This window comes from Sinocyclocheilus grahami, unplaced genomic scaffold (assembly GCF_001515645.1).
Source record: "Sinocyclocheilus grahami isolate Dianchi unplaced genomic scaffold, SAMN03320097.WGS_v1.1 scaffold300.1, whole genome shotgun sequence".
NCBI lineage: Eukaryota > Metazoa > Chordata > Actinopteri > Cypriniformes > Cyprinidae > Sinocyclocheilus > Sinocyclocheilus grahami.
This window is the reverse complement of record NW_015505479.1, coordinates 802,802-814,200: the sequence shown is the minus strand read 5'-3', so window position 1 is coordinate 814,200 and position 11,399 is coordinate 802,802. Positions and strand designations below refer to the sequence as shown.

Here is an 11,399-nt window from a genome sequence, read left to right as displayed (position 1 = left end):
CTTTCTGTTTCACAAAAAGTGATCAGATTATAAAAAGCTAAGAAAGAGATGGTTCTTTAAAGAAACTTTGACTCAATGGTTCTTTGTGGAACCAAAAATGGTTCTGCTATGGCATCGCTGTGAAGAACCTTTTAAGCACCTTTATTTTTAAGAGTGTAGTCTTAGAAATACAATGCAGACACTATAGCAAGACTTAACAATGAATGACATGAACAGGGCTTATATCCACCTTTTTCCTAATGAGCATACTGCGTTTTATATTATGGGAGGCACTTCCGTTTGGGGAAGTTCCACTCAAAAAGACTGCAACAAATCATTTCAAATCATAAGACTGTGCTACAAATAATCCTTATCTGTCATTTTGACTGAATGGGCTGTAAATTTTCATTCATTTTCTATTTTCAGAAGTCAGGAGAATAACGTTTGGTATATTAATGTGACGTGATACAACAACAATATCAATAGAATAACTCTTTTCAGCCCGCTGCATTATTTTCCTCCTGATTATTGTCATGTTTCCTTTGTATTCCGCTGTACAGGGGCGCAGGAGATGTTTTCAAAGTGTGTGTGGGGGGGGGGGGGGGGGCACGGGGACCAAACTGTAAGCACAAGCCGAGATAGTAAGATCAGATTTCCAGATCTCGGAACACCATCATATATTAAACTTACCTGATCATTAATAGAATAATATTGATTATTATTACAATATGAAGTAAGCAAAATAAGAAGTACATATGAATGATCAAAACTTAGGGAACAGCAAAATGTCTGCAGAATGCCAAATCTGTCCCCTGTAGACCAGCCTTTTATGTGGGATGTATCAACTTTCAAACAAACAATTCTACGTTGATAAATTTGGATTCTGTTATTCCACACTATTTGGGTTAATAGTTATTAACAATTACATGGGATGATTAGATGTTATGAAGCTTTGAATGAAGAAGAGTTAACACAGGTTACCATATGGTTATGATCCAAACAGGCTTCAATTAAAGTTAACGATTATCGCTTTGATTAAATCACTTAATCGTTTTACTTCAATAATCACTTAAACACATACGTTTTGCTGGCTTCATCTTTCTGGTTGTGCCAGCCAGGCAGATACAAGAAACTCGTGTTGCAGCTGAGACAGGTACAAGTAAGACTACTAAATCAATCCCCTGCCTGTTTAGGACCGCTACCAGAAGCACAATTAGAAGAAGACAACGTCAAATAGGAATAGGCTACATAAACTATGCATTTGTGGTCTGCTCTCTCGATTTAATTGATGGTATAAACCATAAATAATTCCCTGGAATGCGCTGAGAATCTTACATTTTTCTCACCAAATCCTCATATCTCTTTCCAGGTTGGTTTTTACATGGATGCTGTAAAATGTAATTGTTACGAAATATAGACATATTAATATATTGATATTTAATACGTCTGTAATATTGCTGCTGATAGAAGGAGGATCTTTAGGAGTTATTCATGGTATGTTGAAGGTAATCTGTTAATGCGTTTACACTTTTAAATTTTCTTTTAATGATTTTAGTTGAAGGGTGAATAAAATAATGTCACCTCATTGTACCTAGTTTTTGAAAATGCTTATTATTGCGTTAATAGAGTGAACCTTTTGCTGATTGTTTACAGTGTAAACAGAATTTACTCCCCTAATTGGCACAAAGCATCATGGGGTTTAGGAAAAAGGTGGATAGGGTGAGCTAACAAGGCTAATGAGACACAGGTGCAAACAATGAGTGCTGACGAGACTTGGCAGAGGATTTTGGGGAATGAAGTCATTGATAGAGGGGCAGAAGTCGGGATGAAGTGCCCTCTTACGGACATCAAGGCCAGTCCAGCTGGTGATCGTGACATGATGATATTGTACTGTTTTTGAAATCCTGTCAGGAGAGTGGAATATTTGAAAAAGATGGGGAACCAGAAGGAGACCGAGAACTGTCGTAATGTTGATGAGGAGCTCCTTCAAACTGTTGAAAAATACACAGAGGGGAAAAGCTTTTCTGAATGGAAAACTAAAGTGAGTCTAACTTCAATGCAGAAATATTCAAACATACTATGTAAATATAAATATTAGGGCTGGGCAAGTTAAGCATTATCACGTTAACGCATTAATTGATTAACGCCGATAATTGTTTTATCGCATGTTAACGCAGTTTTTTTTATTAGTATGAAAGTCCATTACTCATTGCCACTGAATACACATACAGACGAACCATGGGTCACCGGAGGGGAAGGATGCTGATCAGGGGCAAGTTCAAGCTCAAACCGGTGCGCAACATTTTGCTACGGTTTCCGGTATGAACGACATGTTTCCTGGAAACGGTGTGCAACGGGGTTTGAGACGGTTTTCTCTTGTTTGGTGGGTGTGTCAAACATGTCAGCCCAATCAGCAGCAACATGTATGTAAACCACGCGGTATTAAAGAGACAGCTCACAATGTAATTAACATCCAAATAAATTCACAAGAGCAAGTATATTGTTTGCACATGTTTATTTACATTAAAGGCAAAACAACTTGAATAATAAGAGCACCAGTATAGATCTGGAACTTTAAGTCTAAATATAATTTAGTAATTGCAATGTCGTCTGGTCCATATCCTTTCCTTAGGAGGGTGTGCTAGACACGGATTAATGTAATAAAAATTCTATACATATTTATATATTTTGCTGTTGTATTGTGAAGTGACACTTTCATAAACTTTTCTATACCCCTCTGATTATATAATAGTAAATATTACAATATCATAGCACAACAACAGTGATCAGCAATAATGATAAGCCGAATACTTCCAATAACATTGAGCGTATTTTGCAGGCTCTGAAAATTCTTCAAAAAGAACACAAAGAATGGCCTTCTCAGCTGCCATAGTTGCAACTCTTGCGTCATCAGAACAGTGTGTTCAACGCCCCACCATTTCTGTTAAAAAAACCCCGTTTTGCACCGTTTTGTCGGGGCTGAACGCAGCCCAGTACTGGCTTTGGATGGGTGTCATCACGCGTCTCAACCAATGAGAGCATTTGGGGAGGGCCTAATGCCCTCGAATGCAATGTGCTTGTAATCACGATTTCATAAGTGGGAAATGGGTTTATTAATTTGAGTCGTTTGGGACGCGGTAACACACGGCCCTCTCACAATATATCAGTAGCCCCTCACTGCAGAACACAAGATCCAGGGGGTGTGGTTGGATCCACATCTAGGGGGTGGAGATGGGTGGGTTTAGGGATCAGGGGATGGAAACGGGTGGGTTTAGGTATATGTAAGGTGGGAGGAGTTGGATCTGGATCCAACCACCTCCCCTGGATCTTGTGTTCTGCAGTGAGGACCATCTCCAATATATTGCTTTACAGATCTATCACTTGCCGCGCAGAAATGTAATGCAATCATGCTGCACGCATCATAAGTTATGTGCTCCGGCGCAGTTAGCGCTCACACTCATTTATATATAATTGAACCATTCTCTGGCCCACCTCTTCCAACCGAGCCAGGGACGGCTAAACGAACCGTGCCCGAGTGTGGCACGTAGCGATCACACTAGTCAAACGAACCGGGCTTTGGGGGTCAGACACGCTCGGCATGGTTAAGATTGCCTAGTGGGAGCACACCCTTATTCTCCCGCATCCCGCACACACAAGTCTCTACCCTACCGCATCCGCACTCGCCCATCAAGTGTTGACCCGTGCCACACTCCGTTGTGTTGGGTCCCATGATCGTGCAGGTCTCTACTCGGAAGGTGCCTGACTGTTATAATCTTATGTTCGAGGCTCTGGACCCTGAGCATAACTTGTTTTTCTATAACTATAAAATATTTTCTATAAAAACGTTAATGCCCTGGCAGTGGCAAATAGATTTAGTTTTATATTTAATTTGATTACATTAATGTTATAAGTTGAGATTTACAAAAATATTTTAACTGCTACTAGAGGAATACTCCTGTTAAAAAAAAAAAAAAAAAATCACCTTATTTGTTTAGTGTTTGCAAACCAAATGTTATTGCACTTTTGTTTAGCAGTTTGTGCATAATGCGGTTAATCGTGATTAATTGCAGACAATCGTGCCATTAATCACGATTTAAAATATTTAATCGTTGCCCAGCACTAATAAATATATTTAAGAAATGTTCAAATTATGAAAATAGTAACAACTTCAACAATCTGATTTAATGTCTAATTTTTTTTTCTTTCTTATAAATCAGTTGAAAATAGTGTATGGCATGCATTAATCTTGGTTTGAAAAATTATTTGTAAAATATTTATTTTTCAGTTGCCATCTGAGCTCATCCAGAAATTAGATGGTAAGAAGAAAGGCTATCCTGAGAACATGCTGGGCCTGCTGCGTTTTATACGCAACCTACACGAGCATTAGTGAGTTACATGTAATATCATGCAAGGTATTTATACCAGAACATTTTAGTATTATTATGTTAGACCATGGTGTTTTTCTCTACATAGTGCAGAGGACACAGAGAGCATCAGCCTGATGGCTTCATTCCCTGATCTGTTTGGGAGTGTGCTCAGGTTTGCGAAGGAGAGAGGATGGAACTCCAGAGCCAGTCTGAAAAAGTTCTTCAGCTCAGCTCCACAGATCTGATTGTTGTTGTTGTTGTTGTTTTTTTTTTTTGCACATTGATTCTGCATCATGAATGTGTTTCATGATTGGGTTTAAATGTAGGGATAGATTTAAGATCCTCACACTCTTTGTATTTTATGAGCTAAGATTCATCCTTCTCTACAAACAAGGTTCTGACAATTGAAAAACATTGATAATGATTATATATATGTGTGACCCTGGACCACAAAACCAGTCATAAGGGTCAATTTTTCAAAATTGAGATTTATAAATCATCTGAAAGCTGAATAAATAAGCTTTCCATTGATGTATGGTTTGTTAGGATAGGACAATATTTGGCCGAGATACAACTATTTGAAAATCTGGAATCTGAGGGTGCAAAAAAAATCAAAATATTGAGAAAATCATCTTTAAAGTTGTTCAAATGAAGTTCTTAGCAATGCATATTACTAATCAAAAATTAAGTTTTGATATGTTTCCGGTAGGAAATTTACAAAATATCTTCATGGAACATGATCTTTACTTAATATAAGATTATGTAAAATTTATTGTGGAAAATATGTAAATATCTGGTACATAGCTTTCTTGTGGCAGTACAAAAAAAAAAAAAAATGTAACCATCAGACTTACTTTCTTAAAAAAATTATAAACATTTTAGATTCTGCATGTACCTCTATGCGAAAATAATGAACTGTCGTTATATTTTACTGATAGAAATAATGTATAATAGAAATGTAATGTTTATGTGAATAAGCATAAGATAGAAATAAATAGGTTTAATATGATATTTCTGTTTTTTTTGTTCTGTTTGATTTTTGTTCCTTCACAAGCATGCCTGTTTTAAGCCTGCCCTTTAGCAAATGTGCATTTTGATTAAAAACACACAAAGAAAGTTGTTGTTCCTATCCAAGTAAAACTGACGTAAATGGAATATATTGACCTTCTCATTACATTATAAAACCCCGTGAGCTGTAACTCTGGCAACAGGCAGCAATATCAAAGTCCCTCTGTATGCACTCCAATGGGGGCCGAGCAACCAGAGCAAAAGTTTGTTCCACTATGATTTTTAAAGAAAATTATTATATTCATCAAGGTTGCATAAACGGAACAAAATCCTTTCTTAGTACTAAGGGCTATGAAACAATAAAACCGGTTATTAGCTTTATGCATCGAACTGACTATATACACCATATTGCCAATAGTATTGGGACCCCACATTCTAATGAACAGGTTCGACTACTTTAGTAATTTCCATGAATACAAATCTTAATGTTTAAGCATATAATGATATTCTAGGGAATTGTGCACTCTAAAAAATGCTGGGTAAAATAGGGACAAACCCAGCAATTGGGTTATTTTGACCCAGCGGTTGGGTTACTACCATTAAACATTTAACCCAACCGCTGGGTCAAAACAGCCTATTTGCTGGGTTTGTCCCTATTTTACCCAGCATTTTTTAGAGTGTGTGCTTCTAATTTTATAGCAACAGTTTGGACAGGACCCTTTTCTATTCTAACACAACAATGCATCTGTGTATAAGGCAAGGTTCAAAAAGAAATGTTTGATTGAGTCAATGTGGATGAACTTGTCTGGTCTGTAGAAACCCACCTGAACACCTCTGCTGTGACTTTCAATGCAGACCTTGAGCCAAAAACTCATCACCAAACACCAATGACTTATAAAAAAAGCATTGGGACACCCCCTTCTTTAGAACAGAAAAAGGCACTTCCAAAACTGTGCCAACAAAGATGGAAACATAGTTCATGTATTTAAAAATTGTATTTCCATCAGTTTTGGAAGTGTCTAAAATGACTGTACTTTAATCATTGGTGTTTGGTGATGAGTTTTTGGCTCAAGGTCTGCATTGAAAGTCACAGCAGAGGTGTTCAGCTGGGTTTCTGCAGACCAGACAAGTTCTTCCACACTGACTCAATCAAACATTTCTTTTTGAACCTTGCCTTATACACAGATGCATTGTTGTGTTAGAATAGAAAAGGGTCCTGTCCAAACCGTTGCTATAAAATTAGAAGCACACAATTCCCTAGAATATCATTATATGCTTAAACATTAAGATTTGTACTGATGGGAATTACTAAAGTAGTCAAACCTGTTCATTAGAAGGGTGTGTCCCAATGAACCTTTTTCACATTTCCAGGTTTCTCAGCAGCGGGAAGTCGTCATTGTTGGGTTAACTTGAATAGCAGTGAATGGGAGAGTACCACAAATATATATATTTTTTTGCAATGATCAAATAGCAAAAGAAAAACTCCACGAGAGTGTTTTCGTGACTTTCAATAAAAGGAAAAAAATTGAGAGAGACTGATAAGGGCTGTCAGCAGAGAGAACAACTAGAAACACCCTTGCATTAGCGTTAACAGTTTTTTTGTAATTTGATGCAAAGGTGATATAATACAAAGAATAGTGTTATAAATGTACATACACTTTAAAAAAATACAAATATGATCGTTAAAGGCGTCATCACAGTCTTGTGAAAAGGGTCTATACTTTTGGCAATAAATGTGTATATCCCTTTTATTTAAACACATAGGACATGATGGAAATAGTCCACAAATTGTAGGCCTCTCGCACTAGTTGGATGTATATAGCTGTCACCACCAGCAGAAGTTCAGGGCCACCTATGCATTAGACCCATCTTCAGTTGTGTACCTTTGCCTCCTCAGGTGTTTCGGCCTTTTAAATACAATACACCCTCCACTAAGGCAGGCCCACCACAGGCTGATCAGGCCTTGGTGTGGGTTCCTGTCATTTTGGGGCCCAGCTGGGGTCTTTACTTCTCAGCCAGAGCCACCAGCTGCAGTATTCTGCCGAGTCTGATATTTGTTTGATGGTCTGGTGAAGGGTTTGGCCACAAATTCCCAGCTCCTTAAGCAACTTGACGGTCGATGTTGCTACAAAGCCCCTGCAGCCAACCTCCACAGGGCGGACGGACACTTTCAAGCCACGCTGTTGAGCGTCTTCTGCCATTTCCGCATACCGTAGCATCTTTCTCTCATTTGCCTCCTCTGTAGCATTTTTCCAGGGTACTGTCTGTTCGATGAAATCGACAGACTTTAGGACGTTGGACCAGAGTACTAAATCTGATCTTTGAGTGGTGGTCACAATCTCGACTGGGACTGTGAGTTGCTGGCCTACATCAGCCAGCATCTTCCAGTCCCTGGCTCCCTCCAACTGTCCGATCTTCACCACTGAAATGGCCCTTCTCTGCCCCTGTTCCCCTGCTTGGATGAACAACATATGTTTAGTTGATGTTATGAGAGGTGTGGAGTTGGTAGATGTTCTTTTGAGCTCAATTGCTGCAGCCAGACATTTCAGCACTTGGTTGTGCCTCCATGTATATCTGCCTTGAGAAAGGCTCACTTTGCAGCCGGTGAGGATGTGTCTGAGGGTGGCTGGGGATGAGCACAGAGGACATAAAGGATCTTCTCCTAACCACTGCTGGAGATTTTTTGGTGATGGAAGAACATCATATGTAGCTCTGAGGAGAAAACTGATCCTTCCTGCCTCCATCTCCCAAAAGATCTTTCCAGCTGATCTTCCTTTTTTCTATGCCCTCCCAATTGGTCCACTGTCCCTGTTGTGCTTGTCCAACGGCCTTGGTGTGTATTGCCGTTTCCTCCAGATGACAAATTTCTTGAACCACCAGTTTTTGTTGTTCTGATGGTGTTGTCTTATTCCATAAGTGTCTTCCTTGAGATAGGCCCAGGCCCCCTCTCCCGTGTTGGACATGTCCCACAATGTCAACATAGTTGTATGGCTTCACCTGGTGTCCATTTTCTTCCTGCTGGCAGAGATGGTCTAACTTCCCGTATTAAAGGATCTCGGGATTCTGAAAGTGTCATCACTTGCCTTGCTTTAGTGCACTTGAACTCTTCTACCAAACTTGAGAGGGACAGCTCAAGGATGCCATGTCCATACAGGCTGATGCTATTTAGACATCGTGGTACCCCTAGCCATTTCCTCACAAAGGAGCTGATCTTCCTTTCCATCTTCTCAACTTTTGTGAGGGGCGTATCTGCAACAGTCAGAGGCCATATCAGTCAGGGCAGCAGGCCAAACTGTAGGCACCAGAGTTTTAATTTGCCTGGAAGCATGGATTGATTGATGGTCTCTAGGCCCCTCTTAACTTCCCAGTTAAGTTGTTGGACCTGTCCACAATCCTTGAGGCTTCTATCGTTGTGTCTTCCCAGACTTTTGATGGGCTTCTCTAGAATAGTTGGAATTGGTTCATCATTAATACAGAACCTTTGGTCAACCAATTTTCCTGCGACGATGGAAATAGTTCTGGATTTATATGGATTGATCTTCATCCTGGCCCATTTAAAGTTTTCTTGAAGTTTAAGTAGGCATCTGGTACAAGGTGCCATTGTTGTCAGTATGGTTAAGTCATCCATATAGGCCCTGATTGGTGTTAACCAGGTGCCAGATTTTAGCCGCTTACCCCCAACTACCCATTTTGAGGCTCTGATAATCACCTCCATCGCCATGATGAATGCAAGTGGAAAGATTGTGCAGCCAGCCATAATACCTATTTCCAGCCGCTGCCATGTGGTGGTGACGTCTGGTGTACTAAAGCAGAATTGTAAATCTATAAAAAACTTTGACCAAGTTTATAATGGACTCTGGTATTCTGAAGAACTCAAAGGCAGCCCAAAGGACACTGTGAGGTACTGAACCGAAAGCATTAGCCAAGTCGAGGAAGATGACATGAAGGTCTCTCTTGGATAATGTTATATGAAGCACCATTACTTCAAATGAGTTATACTTCAAGCCTGCCCTCTGAGATGAAAATATTGCTATAAGTTGTAGCAACACCTCCCCCTTTACCCTTATAGACGCGGCTCATGTTTATAACAGTAATCTTGGGGAGTAGACTCGTTTAAAATAATGTAATCATCTGGTTTTAGCCAGGTTTCTGTCGAACAGAGCACATCTAGGTTATGATCCATGATCATATCATTTACAAATGTGCTTTTGTAGAAAGGGACCTGATATTCGGTAAGCCAAGCTTTATTACCCCCAACTACCCATTTTGAGGCTCTGATAATCACCTCCATCGCCATGATGAATGCAAGTGGAAAGATTGTGCAGCCAGCCATAATACCTATTTCCAGCCGCTGCCATGTGGTGGTGACGTCTGGTGTACTAAAGCAGAATTGTAAATCTATAAAAAACTTTGACCAAGTTTATAATGGACTCTGGTATTCTGAAGAACTCAAAGGCAGCCCAAAGGACACTGTGAGGTACTGAACCGAAAGCATTAGCCAAGTCGAGGAAGATGACATGAAGGTCTCTCTTGGATAATGTTATATGAAGCACCATTACTTCTAATGAGTTATACTTCAAGCCTGCCCTCTGAGATGAAAATATTGCTATAAGTTGTAGCAACACCTCCCCCTTTACCCTTATAGACGCGGCTCATGTTTATAACAGTAATCTTGGGGAGTAGACTCGTTTAAAATAATGTAATCATCTGGTTTTAGCCAGGTTTCTGTCGAACAGAGCACATCTAGGTTATGATCCATGATCATATCATTTACAAATGTGCTTTTGTAGAAAGGGACCTGATATTCGGTAAGCCAAGCTTTATCATTTGTTTCTCTGTATTATATACATTTTTTATTTGTTGAACATCAATTAAATTGTTACTCATAAATTGATTTGGACATTTTTTGTATTTTCTAGTTCGGGGAACAGACACAGTCTCCATAGTGTGATATCTAGGTGAAAGAGTCTCTATGTGCTGAGAATTAACTGACTTTTGTGACATGAGGCGACTAGCACGGCTGTCCAAACTCGGTCCTGGAGGGCCGGTGTCCTGCAGTGTTTAGCTCCAACTTGCCTCAACACACCTGACTGGAAGTTTTGTGTTAAAAAATTTTCATTGTGTAATAAATCATACAAATATTCAAAAAAATAATTAAATATAAACATTTTACAGGAGCTATAATGAAACCACAATAGCTTTTAACTCATTTGACAATTTGAGTGCATTCAAAGCTATGCAACTGGATTCAGAAGTTTGTTAGCCTATATGATAACAGGGTTGTTGTTATGCAAATAGTCTGTATAAAATATATAATGACTGTTGAGCTGAATCAAAACTATTAACAAATATGTGATTCAGCTGAAATGAACGTTGGTGTCTTCATAATTTTTCCCATAATTTGTGTTCGCCATCTACTGGTTGGATATGTACAATACCACTGTAGAGTAAAAAAAAAGAAACTATACCCTTTTATATGCACATTGTTTGATAAATTCGCAACTGAAAATTCACAGTTGCTCGTCGACGCCCGCACTAATATTCTGAATATCGCTGCTGGTTGAGAGTTTGATAAACCTGGATCTTGTGCACCAGCTGACCGAGAGTAAACAGTGCTGAGAGGAAGAAGGGAGAAGTTTCTGCTCTCAGTCTTCATAAAGCTCGCGAAAGCTTTGGGTTTTCAAACATTATATCATCTGGCAAGGTTTAGTGAACGAGATGAGCGCTGCTTTACTAAAACACGACGGTGATGATGATGATAATGATGACGGCTGTTTCCATATGGCACTGCATCGCCAACCACCTGAACTCAACAGAGATACATAACATTCAAGCGTTTGATACAGTACTCACTACTCACATAAAATCATATGTGCTTTAGTGGCGAGGTTTATAATCATCTGTCTGAATTTAGATATGTTTAAGCAGGTTAAACAAGTAGGCTACCTCATACAAATAGACTGCGGTTTTCCAAGAAAATGGGAGTCCTGGTGATTCTTATAAGAGAAAGAAAGAAAAACAGTTGTTGAGAGGTTGAATTAAAAT

The 11,399-nt window shown here is 39.2% G+C and overlaps 1 protein-coding gene across 1 annotated transcript in view; it reads left to right on the top strand.

The window, feature by feature from the left end:
• Window positions 1-11,399, top strand: part of LOC107601167 (uncharacterized) — a 28,612-nt gene that overhangs the window by 11,449 nt on the left and 5,764 nt on the right. Inside the window, exon 6 of the mRNA XM_016293232.1 lies at window positions 4,453-4,602. Within this exon, the coding sequence (XP_016148718.1) occupies window positions 4,453-4,591 (139 nt within the window). The 3' untranslated portion in view covers window positions 4,592-4,602. The remainder of the gene's footprint in view (window positions 1-4,452; window positions 4,603-11,399) is intronic.